This window comes from Channa argus, chromosome 23, assembly GCF_033026475.1.
Source record: "Channa argus isolate prfri chromosome 23, Channa argus male v1.0, whole genome shotgun sequence".
NCBI lineage: Eukaryota > Metazoa > Chordata > Actinopteri > Anabantiformes > Channidae > Channa > Channa argus.
The window spans coordinates 12,484,765-12,496,889 of record NC_090219.1 but is presented as its reverse complement, the minus strand read 5'-3'; the positions used below and the strand labels follow the sequence as shown (position 1 = coordinate 12,496,889).

The 12,125-nt window shown below is 42.9% G+C and overlaps 1 protein-coding gene and 1 long non-coding RNA gene across 2 annotated transcripts in view; one reads left to right on the top strand and one right to left on the bottom strand.

Annotated features, from left to right (window-relative positions):
* The window catches only part of dgkzb (diacylglycerol kinase, zeta b), a 41,907-nt gene that overhangs the window by 4,918 nt on the left and 24,864 nt on the right, over positions 1-12,125 (bottom strand). Inside the window, 19 exon segments of the mRNA XM_067493731.1 lie at positions 68-111; positions 321-346; positions 432-500; positions 960-1,049; positions 1,729-1,913; positions 2,307-2,347; positions 2,437-2,506; positions 3,001-3,092; positions 3,222-3,322; positions 3,636-3,835; positions 4,305-4,416; positions 4,600-4,673; positions 5,391-5,453; positions 6,531-6,586; positions 7,305-7,383; positions 7,467-7,607; positions 10,962-11,075; positions 11,534-11,594; positions 11,870-11,952. Of these exon segments, the coding sequence (XP_067349832.1) occupies positions 68-111; positions 321-346; positions 432-500; positions 960-1,049; positions 1,729-1,913; positions 2,307-2,347; positions 2,437-2,506; positions 3,001-3,092; positions 3,222-3,322; positions 3,636-3,835; positions 4,305-4,416; positions 4,600-4,673; positions 5,391-5,453; positions 6,531-6,586; positions 7,305-7,383; positions 7,467-7,607; positions 10,962-11,075; positions 11,534-11,594; positions 11,870-11,952 (1,701 nt within the window).
* LOC137108747 (uncharacterized) lies at positions 2,493-4,406 on the top strand. The gene is made up of 3 exons (XR_010912237.1): positions 2,493-2,890; positions 3,619-3,957; positions 4,273-4,406. It is a non-coding gene; the product is annotated as an uncharacterized lncRNA (long non-coding RNA).

Sequence of the window (12,125 nt, the reverse complement as noted above, 5' to 3'; positions counted from 1 at the left end):
AGTTCAGTCCAGCTGCCAGAGACGGAACAGTTCAGTGTACGTGAGACAGAAACCGATCAGGACTCACTTTGTCTAGGTCGTCAGTTTTGACACAGCTGATCAACTCTGCTTCTAGAAAGAGAAAAACAGTGATTTTATGTAAAACTGTCTCTGAAAATGGACAATGGACAATAAGGCCAATAAGACTAGGCTAAATAAGATGTCCTCCTGTCACTGTTTTTATCCTCGGGTCTCCACAAACTGCCCTCAACTTACAATCAATTAAAATAAAATACAAATGAGATGGACGACATCGGGTGAAGCAACGATTAGTTTCTTACCTTTTTCAGGGTTGTGTGAGGTAGAACTGGAAGGAGAGGAAGAGAGGAGAATGGATCATCATCATCATCATCAACACTCACAGAGACACACACAGACAGAATGAGTCCTACCTAGTCATGGGTTTGAAATCAGCGAGCGTGGTGTTGGAGCGATGGACAGTGACAATCTTTGCTCCTCTCCTTCGATCACATACAGGAAACAGCCAGGACAAGATGGAAGATGGACATTGAGAGCGGTGAGTAGCCATGTTACATGATAAATGTCTCGTTTACACACACACACACACACACACACACGCACGTGCACACACACGCCATGTGAGGTGCTGCTCTGAACACTGGGAGAACTGCTGTGGTATTTTAAAGTTTTTTTTAAGTAAAGCAACGAGCTCAGAAGCTTCACTGCTAATATTCAAAAAACATCTGAAGACAGAACTTCTCCACAAGTTCCTGTGCGCCTGTCCTATGTGTCCTTTCTTATGTCTGTGTGTCATGAAACAGAAACATGTGGTGCCACAGTGCTTTGCTTTAATGTTTTCTTCTGGAATTAGATTTTTGCTGCTTTGTCCCTCATTTGTAAGTCACTTTGAATAAAACCATCTGTCCATTGACCAAATGTGCGTGTGAGTGTGTTGCTACCTGCACAGGGTGGTCTTAGACGAGCTCTGGGACAAAGCATCAGCCACTGAACTGTCACTGGAAATCCTCTTCCTCTGAAAGTCTCTGACCCTGTCACACACACACACAGAGAGTCAGTCAGACCTGTTGCTGTTTGTCCTCAGGTTCAGATCAGCAGCTTAATGAAAACAGGACCTCAAACAGCAGCAGGAGCCCATTTCATTTCTAAAGGCTGCAGATAATGACAAGCTGCCCCCCCCCCCCCCCCCCAAAAAAAGCTTCAATATTTATTCAGATATTCAGATTTATTCCGAGCGTCTGCAGGACCTGCTCTCTCCAGCAGGAGGTGCTCCGATGGCAGAAATGATGCTGTTGCTGAAACACACAGTTGACTGTTGATGCACACACTCACCTCCATTCACACTGACAGTCCTACAGGTTTAATACCGAAACAATCTGATCTTCAACATGAAAGTGTTTATCTCATCATTTTTTAGGTCCAAACAGAGAAAAATCTGTTTGTTTTTGTCATTTCAGGTCAGTGGTTGTGTCCACATCTTCCACCCGGACCCCTCCACGTGACCCACTTGCGAAACTCCTTCAGAGTACGTGTTCTGCCAATCTGAGCTCAGTGAGCTTCAGCTGCACAGGGGCATAAAGCTCAGTACACAGAGCTGAGAAACACTTTTCAGGGCTTTAATATCAGTAGTGGCATTGGGGACATGAACAGCAGTCCATCCAACAGGTGCTCACCTGTTCAACCCCAACACCAGACTCCTTCATGTCTCACCTGGGTGTAAGTGAGGAGCTGGGGGATGACGGGGAGCAGGGGAAGGCAAACTGCATCTGCTGGTCCTCAGAATCCACCGGGTCAGGCGTGCCGGGGGAGGTGCCCACCGTCTCCTTCGCCACCAGCTCCGGGTCCAGGATGTAGAGCTCCTCCTGAGAGATCTCGGTCACGTAGTTCAGGTGCTCCTGGGAAAAAACCCAGAGAGTGTGAGGAAGAACCTGAGTGCGGGTTCAGTGCGTCTTTGCAGTCACTTCAACTAATTTTATTATGTGGATTTTTGGACGTCCTGCAGACTAAAGGAAAACGTGTTGATGAGTTTTGCTATTTGTTTCTAAAGGTGGCAACAGATAAACAGCAGAAAACTGCTCCCACTACCAAAGCCTGTTACTGCATTGAAAGAATGAAATGTGTAAACGCCTGTGGCCTCGTTTACGGACATCACAGCTGAGTCAGTGAGAGGATGTAAAAACACAAAACTACAAGAATCCTGTTTCACGTTTTATGAAAAAACTGAATCAGTTCCTGTCAGCGCTGTCCGCTCATCCTCCTGTATCCAAATTCTCACGTTGCTTTCCTACCTGGGCTCGGTCGATCCTGTAGAAGCGGTCTGCAGTTGTACCTGAAGAATGAAATTAAAGGCCTGGTTTGTGAGGGACTGTGAGTAATCTGGGCTCTGTGTTGAGAAGCCGTGTGATGGTCTGGACTTACAGTCGAGGAAACACCACTTCATGGAGAGTTTTTGTGAGGACAGACACTCGGCCTTCACATCATCACAGTCCTGAAGGAACAGGAACAATCTTTCAGTTTCACATCATCAACAACAGAACTCGAGTCCAGTGTGACATTTCTATGTTTTTTTGTCTCATGGGTCTTTTCATCCCATCTCATCACAGCAAAACTCAGTTTACTGCACACACTAAAGTGGACTGATGTTTGACCAGGTGCAAACACCGAGAGGGAGAGTTCTACACGTGTTTCTAGCTGGTGTTGTCCCTGTCACCGATACAAGGGGCATGAAGGGTGGTGGACCTCAGAGACTCTCTGAGTGCTACAGGGGAGATGGATGGTTTGGACCTTGAATTAAGATCCTCAGAAGTGGGACGTTTGGACTCTCTTGCTGAACCTGCTGCCACTGAGGGGGTGGACGTTCATACAAACACGAGTAAGAATCACTACATATTTAGACTGTGTCTGTAATGTGAAAATTGACTTATCTGACACACACACACACACACACACACACAAAGTCCTACAGTCCTGTCTCTGCAGTACCTGGTCCAGGTAGTCCTGCAGACGGTCAATGAGCAGGCGGCAGGTCTCCAGGTCGCTGTCTCCAGGGACAGTGATCATTCCGAGTGGCGTTGCTACGGAAGCAGGACGTGTCAACTATAAACTTTTCAGTTCCTACTCAAGTGTCCCACAGTGTGAGGACATATGATTTCATATGAAAATGAATAGATTTTAACTGTAGGTTTCTGTTGACAGACACTCACAGGCCTCTTTCAGCTGGTCCTTATCATAGTGCAGAGCCTCGTACGCCGCCATGCTGATCCTGTTCACTCTGATCTGCAGCTTCTCAGGAATGAGCTGCTGACTGCACACACACACAGACACACACACACCAGTAAGACTTGAAGTGAAAAGCAACACATTTAGAGTGAGAACCTGCAGCACTGCAAACTTTTAAATGTGCTAATGAACCTGAATCTGTAGACGTCTCATCATAAAACCCAGACAGATACTAGTTTTTAGATTTAACTGAGACCTGAAATGTTCATGTTCAAAGTGGGACATTTGTTTGTTTTTTAAATATGTGAATTTATGTCAGCAACAGGTTACAAAAAGGGACATTTTCCCCCATTCTTGTTTGCTTAAGGACTTCTCTTCCAGTTCTCTTTCAGGCTTACTCGTTCAGATGGGGCATGGAGATCCTCCTCTTGGTCTTCTGCACCATGTTGGCCTGGTTCCTCAGGCTGATGTTGATGATGGATGGAGCCAGCTTGCAGGGCTCACCATCCACCTGCATAGGGATGGACTTGAAGGTGGTGAGCGTGACTTCTTTGCACTGATGAAGACGTTCGCCGTGACCCCCGACCTGCAGCGTGGCCTGGACACCAACAGGAAGAGGGACACAGGGACATGTGTCATTCACACCTGGCCTCCTGGTGTCTATGGTGCATGTTGGACATCATGTTAATTATGGTGGTGATCAAAGATGGTTTGTCGTGGGTAAGTCAACTTCCTTTGTCATTTTAACCATTAAAAATCCAACTACTTTACATGTTACATATAATTGTAACAATATATTTGCTCTTCTGTCTTTTTACTTTCTCTTTCTTATAGTTTTGTACTTATTGTCAATTTCAGATTTTTAATTTCAATCATACAAACATTTCTATGCATAGTTTAACATTGGTGGTTTCTATGCAGACAGCAATAAATGTAAACTCACCATCACTTACTGTAAATTTACGATTCTGTCAAATCTAAAAAACCTGTGACAGACACACTTTTGACCCAAGATTAAACTGTGGTTTCATGTAGTAGGGCCAGTCCAGGGCCACTGAAACCCTCACCAGAGACGTCATGGTGAAGCCGATGACCTCAATGCAACCATCGTCGTGACGCTGAGGCTCAAAGTCCTGATGCTCGCTGGGATTCCCCCACGGCGTGGTTCCTGCACAGTACCTGCAGAGGAGCCACATGTTACTGACTAACCTGTTCCTCTGCACAGGTCTCAGCCAACACCTGAACACATTCTCTTCCCTCATGTCGAACTAAACCAGGTCCTTCGAGCTCAGTTTTTAACCTGAGCCACACTCAAATTCGTTTACGGCACAGAAGGGTCCTGCAGACGTGTCCTCTTTGTACCTGGGGATGTTGAGGAAGAGCAGACACTGTAACTTCATCTCCTGGGCCTTGGCTGTCAGGTCGGTCCCATCACACTGAGAAGGGAGCAAACAAAATCAGTTTTAACAAACAAAGCACAACCACAACACAACAAGCAGAGCACAAACTGATGCAACTTAAGCTGGAGCCAGAGCATGACGTGAAGACAGACAGAAGGTGTGGACATTGAAAAAGTAAATTAAATTTTAGTTATCATTGTCGACAAAAAGCTGTTTTGGAAATTGCACGTTAATATGGTGAATGCAAAACTTTAAAAATGTAAAACTCACACTAATCAATTTTTCATTTTACAGAAGAAAACTGTAAGAAAAGTTTTATAGAGAACCCTCAAACTATCTGATGCCCAATTCAAATTTTATGGTTTTACAATTGCTCAGATAATAAACAAAGTAAAAATCTACCAAACAATACACAAACTGCGTTTCATTTATGGATCAGCCATGACGATGAATTAAAAATGTGTAAAACTCTCAGCCGGTTTAAGAAGATGGTTAAACTTCGTCTCTAGGGGCAACAGACATGCTGTTTTTATTTGGAGAGTTTCTACAATTCTTTAGTGACTTCTGATGTGAGACTTCATATGTGCAGGTGATCACTAAGGGCGTTGGGTTTTAAATAGGCTTTGACCTTATCCTGATCCCTGTCAGTCTCTAGAGAACATCTGTCATCATTAATTGTACAAAGATGAAACGATATGTATGCTTAGACTCATGAATAAGTCATCCTCGTCCTGCAGACAGCTGTGGACTCACCACCACTTTGATGTGCTTGGCGAGGTCTTTAGAACTCCCACTGAGGAAATCCGAGAAGGCTGTCTGCAACACAGACACATGGACGTTAGACAAACTGAATGTAGGACCATCTGTGGAGATTCTCAGTCCTGATGGTTTTCCCAGAGGTGTCAGCTGCTTGTTACATGAACGTTAACATGTTCCGGGTCCCCGAGGTCATCAAGGTTAGATGTGGACCGTTGGATTCACGTGAGATAAGGCGTTAATGGTTTGTTAGTGGCTGATAAGTGCCGTCATAGACCATGAGCGACCACAGCTTTTGTTAATGTTTTACGTCTCTGCTCACACTGCACGGGTCAGGATGCCCGTCTCCATGAGAAGCTCCCAATGAATGTTGGCACACAGCCCCTGGTTCAGTTAAGTTTATTTAAAAAGATGGCTGATTGCTGATAGCTGACAGAAAGACACAATATGGTTTTACTTTGGTAATTTATTGAAGGGACAGGGAGGAGACTTCAGGATGGAGCTGGAGACAGCTGAGTTCAGTTTTATATCTCAGCTCAATCTCTGTAATACAGAGTAGAGCCGTGTGATATCTGCAGTACAGGTACAGGCCCAGGGTTCAGGAGAACCAGCTTCTCAGGACCAGACTCAGCAGCCAGACAAGGCTCATTCCTTGGACATTCTGGACAGAGAGCAGCTGAATAAGGTGTTGAACACCGGAAGGACCCTCTCTCTGCGGAGGACATGGACTATAATACGACTAATGAGACACTTACAGTGAGGAGGTTCCACAGTCGGTCACAGTCTAATCAAAAAGGACAAGGACCACACAGAGTTCTACAGGCCTGCTTCTCTAAACCAGCCTTTTGGATAAGAAGTGAAATATCTCCTCAGTATTACAGATGAGTCCAGATGCCACCGAACAGCACCTCTGGGACAACAAAGACCTGGAGGACTGAGAATCTCCACAGATGTGTGGAAAGGTGTTCTCAGGAATAAGCTGCTGACTGCACACACACACACACACACACACACACACACACACACACACACACACACACACACAGTCAGTAACACTTGAAAGATGTTAAAAGCAACAGATTTGGAGTGAGAACCAAGTACCCCCCCCGTGAACTGAATCTGTAGATGGACACTCACCCCTGCATAGAACATTTTATTCCTAAAGCGGCTGTTGAACTTCTCAGGATTGGCCTCTGAAAGACAATGAGACATGTTTAACCTCAAGTCCACATCATGATTCATTCTGAAAACAAGAAGCTTTGGACACACTGTCATTAGGTCAAGCAATATTCTGATGGTAACATCTCTTAAACGTCCTCTATTTCCCTCTAAAACTTTTGGCTCCTGGACACAGACATGTATAGTCCCCCAAAACCTCTTACATGAGCAAGGTCCACACACAAGAGACATGAAATCTACTATGGAGCTGTGTCTGCTGTCTTTTTATGGTCATTCTGTGAGGACACATCTCGTTTTGCACTGCAACGTGTCTGTTGGAATGTTGTGTCTCTATGCACTGGATGTTTGCTTTGTGGACCTCTGTGCATCACTTTGTGGTTGTTTGGTCCCTTATTGTGCTTGTGTCTCCTTATGGGCCTGTTCACTAACCTGTCCATGACTAAGACAGGTTGTGTGGATGTCCAGCCTGTGTATGTGGGATTAATGCTGCCACCTACTGTTCCTGTTCTGGAACTACCAACCAAGGTGAACACAGTTATACAGGACTAGAGTGACTCAAAGACTTGAAGATTTCTTTGTCTGGTTCAGAATGACATATGACCTGATCAAAGAGGACACATGACCTCCAAAATGAACCTAAAGACCATGTCTGGTCACTGGGTTTCGCAACAACACAAGTCTCTGGCGTTTATTGACCAGCCCGTCATGTAGCAGTGAAACCATGGTTCTGACCTCTCGACTCGTGGAAGCCCAGCGTGACATGAGCGTCGAAGCCCAGACTGAAGTAGTTGTTGAAGACATCGATAGGAAGCTGAGAAACAGAAGGAACAGAAAATGTCAGACTGAACAACGGTCAAGTTCTCAGTGAATCTAATCGTCATCGGGTAAACTGACTTTGTCAGTCTGATGCTCGTCACTGTCCTCCGGTCGGGCGTCGGGGTTCGGCTCCACGTTTAGGTTCCATCGGTCCAGCTGGACCACGTTTCCATCCTCGACATGTGAGAGGATCTTCGTGATTGGTTCATCAGTGTAACCCTGGGACAGGGGCATGGTGGAGGAAGTCCTTAGACATTTTACAGCAGCAAAAGCATTAATACCTCACTGTCCAAACACTGCAGGACAGGACAATGTACTTTACAGTGCATCAAGCAAGTATTCACAGCACTTAATGTTTTCCACATTTTGTTATGTTACAGCCTTATTCCAAAATGGATTAAATTCATTATTTTCCTCAAAGTTCTACAGTCAATACCTCATAATGATGTGAAAGAGATTTATTAAAAAGAAAAAACTAATGAAACAATTTACATAATTATTCACAGCCTTTGCTTAATACTTTGTTGAAGCACCTTTAGCACCAATTACAGCCTCAAGTCTTTTTTTAGTATGATTCTAAAGCTTGGCACAGCTTGGCACAGTTTCTCCCATTCCCCAATCCATCCATCTCCAGAGATGTTCAATCAGGTTTAAGTCTGGACATTCACAGAGTTCAACTCAATTAATTTCAATTCAATCTTTATTTATATAGCACTTTAACAACCAGGAGTTGACCAAAGTGCTTTACAACAGATAAACAGAATATCTAAGCAAGCAATTACAAAAACATAAATGCATAAGATATAAATACATATCATTAAAAACAATGATAAAATGACAAAAACAATGTGATTGAAATAATAATAATTAAAAATAATAATTAAAAAAAAGATTAGTTTAAAAGCATACAAAATGTGTCCTCAGTACTAAGAATCGATAGCCAGCTTGAACAAAAGCCTCCTCAGCTTGGATTTAAAACATCAAATCTGTAATGCAGCGCATGTCAGGTGGTAAGAAGTTCCACAGTTTTGGAAGAGCAACATTGAACACACGATCTCCCCACCTTCTACACCTGGATGTCGGAACTTCTAAAAGAAGTTGACCAGATTTCAGAGGTACTCTGTCATGTTTGCAAAGAACTATTAATTCACTAAAGTAGAGCAGGACTAGACCATTAAGAAGCTTTAAAAGCAAACAACAACAGTTCTAAAATGTACTCGAAGCCAATGGAGTAAAGAACGGAAGATATGTCTTCACACTTTGTGTTGAAATGCTTGGGGGGTTAAAAGTCGAGAATGGAACCCTGTGGCACCCTATAGGAGAGAGACACACAGGAAGAGGACGTGTCTCCTATCATTACAGAAACCTTAATATTGGCTAAATAGGACTGGAACCACCTAAGAACAGTGTCCTGGATACCTACACACTGAGCAAGGTGAGAGATGAGGATTGCATGATGTTGAAAGATGAACCGTCGCCCCAGTCTGAGGTCCAGATGCTCTGGAACAGGTTTTCATCAAGAATGTCTCTGTACATTGCTGCATTCATCTTTCCCTCGATCCCAACTAGTCTCCCAGTTCCCGATGCTGAAAAACATCCTCACAGCATGATGCTTCCACCACCATGCTTTACTCTAGGGATGGTATTGTCCAGGTTGTGAGTGGTGCCTGGTTTCCTCCAGACATGACACTTGGCATCCAGGCCAAAGAGTTCAATCTTTGTTTCATCAGACCAGAGAATTTCGTTTCTCGTGGTCTGAAAGTCCTTCAGGTGGGCTGTCACGTACCTTTTACTGAGGAGTGGTTTCCGTCTGGCCACTCTACCATACAGGCCTGATTGGTGGAGTTCTGCAGAGCTGGTCGTTCATCTAGAAGATTGTCCTCTCTCCACGGAGAAACCCTGGAGCTATTTCAGAGTGACCATCGGGTACTTGGTCACCTCCCTGACTAAGGCCCTTCTCTCTCGATCGCTCAGTTTGGTTGGCTGGTCCACACTAGGAATAGTCCTGGTGATTCCAAACTTCTTCCATTTACAAATAATGGAGGTCACAGTGTTCATTGGGACCTTCAATGCTGCAGAAATTTTTCTGTACCCTTCCCCAGATCTGTGTCCCGATACAATCCTGTCTAAGAGGTCTACAGACAATTCCTTGGGCTTCATGGCTTGGTTTGTGCTCTGTTAACGGTGGGACCTTATATAGACAGGTGTATGCTTTTCCAAATCTTGTCCAATCAGCTGATTTTCCCACAGGTGGACTCCAAACAAGTTGTAGAAACATCTCAAGGATGATCAGTGGAAACAGGATGCACAAGTGCTCCATTTTGATTGTCATGGCAAAGGCTGTGTATACTTATGTACATGGGATTTTTTTGTTTTTCATTTTTAGTAAAATTGCAAAGATTTTGTTGTCATTATGTATCATTATGTTCGTTGTCATTATGGGGTATTGTTTATAGGATTATGAGAAAAATAATGAATTTGACCCATTTTGAAATCAGGCTGTAACATAACAAAATGTGGAAAAAGTTTTGTGCTGTTAAAACTTTCTGGATCTACTGAAAGTATTAGTAAGAAAAAGTGCAGAACACGTTCCTGTGACGGTTTTCCTGATCATTGGATCATTGGTCTTGAATCATTAACAATTTAGGTGGTTTTTACTTTAATGCACTGAACTGTGGCAAATACCATTATTTTCATTAGGAAGTATCTTTTTCTTATTTGTGACACTTTCAAACCTCGGGACATATTTGGTGATTTTACAGGAAAAATTACTTCTGATTTATGGACAACTTCACTGATGAAACTTTAGACCAGGTTTTTTAATTCATAAACCCTTCATACGATTTATCTGCAAATACCTGAATAGTAACAAAAGCTTCAGGTAAATTCAGGAGAATGAAAAGTAAGACATTTCCCTCTGAGCTGTAATGAAGTAAACATAGAAAAATGTACTAGACGTACAAGTACCTCAAATTTGTACAGTAATTCAGTAGAAATGCATTAATACTGTGTGTGTTTAAGAGCTGTGGTCTGGTTTATTCTTTGGTTTCTATTATTGGTGTCTCAGTACTGAAAAAGACATTTACTCAGCAACAGCATGAAACTAAGAAAATTTCAATTCACTGTGGTTCATGTCTCACGTGCTGTAACCAATATTTCAGTCCAGTACATTTTCTGACAGATTTAATATCCCCAATAGTTTGCATATAAACACAGCAGATACACACAGCAAATATGATCAGCTACAAGATGTTATTTACATGTTGCATGTCAGTAACAATAAGATAATATTATGTGTGTGATTTTTGTTTTGATCCTTGTGGATGTAGTAGATACCCATTTATTTCAGTGCAGCCTCTTTCTTCAGCCTAACAATGACAATAAATTCATTTGGTCTCTGATTTATTTGCACATTTGTTTTTTATATCAGATTTTTTCCTCCAGATGTCAGATATTTGGGGAATTTTGATATTTTTGTATTTCCTTGTGTGATTTCCAGTGTCTCATAAAAACTGACTGAGGGACTGTCAAACAAAGGCAGCGGGCTTCCTACAGAGCTCCTGTTTCACTCACCCCCCCCCAGTTGAGAGTCCTGGCCAGGTCATTGCCAGTCCCCAGAGGAAGAATGGCCACAGGTGGTGGAGGACGAAGCTTCAGCTCGTCCAAAACGGACAAGATCCATCCAACCTGAACACACACACATGCCGACATATTTAGTGCATCTTTAAATATTGTTTAAACTGTAAAATCCTTTATCACTAACTGTCATATGGGGCCAAAAGGAAATAAATGGAAGGAAAAGGAAATAATTTAAATAATAAATAAATCTAATATAATAATAAATAAATTTAATAAATGAAAAAATAAAATGAAAATAAAGAAAGATTGTGTTAATTAAAACAATTAATGAAATGTGGAAAAAATTAAAGAATTAAATATGGAAATTACTAAATGTATAGTATCATAAATGAGGAAATAAAGAAAAAAGTAAAGTAATTTGTATCTGTGTCATTTTGGGCTCCACAGTCAGAATATCTGAATGGGTTAAATTCTACAGAAATGCAGAAACTGCGACCCAACACTGGAGCTTTTTATAGTCTACAATTAAAATATGTTGTATGTGTGGTGAGTAATGTCTGACTCACTGTTCCATCTCCTCCACAGGCCAGGATCCTCAAGTTGGGAACTTTGGCGTACAACTCCAACCTGCAGGAAACACAAAGCAAAGCAGCTGCAGACAGGAGGGAGTGGGACAACTAGGAGGGAAAAGAGAGCGAGGGGGTGTCAGGTGAGGGAGGAGATCAGGGTGACTGTGGGGAACTTCCATTATTATCTCTCGGCTTCGAGCTGAAGACCTGCAGGTTCAGAAGGTCGAACCAGATCACAACCTGCATGATGCAAGCACCCAGGAACTGGACCATCCTTCAATACAGCACACGCTGCACTGAGGAGGAATCAAACAAATGGGACTGGGATCTTACCCTTCTCTGGGTCCTCCCTTGTTCAAGTCAAACACCTGCCGAGGGTTCAGGTACCACATGAAGGACTGGATGATCTTGGCTCCCTGAAAAAGAGAGAATGTATCAGAATGAAATGTACGGCTGTGCTTTTTTCCTCTTCCCTGTCATCATGCTGACGTCAGTTATTTTAATGTTCCTTTAACGTTTAACTCAGAGAAAGAGACCATGTGACTGTGAGGAGAGACACGCATTCGGAGTTTGGACGTGAAGAATAAAC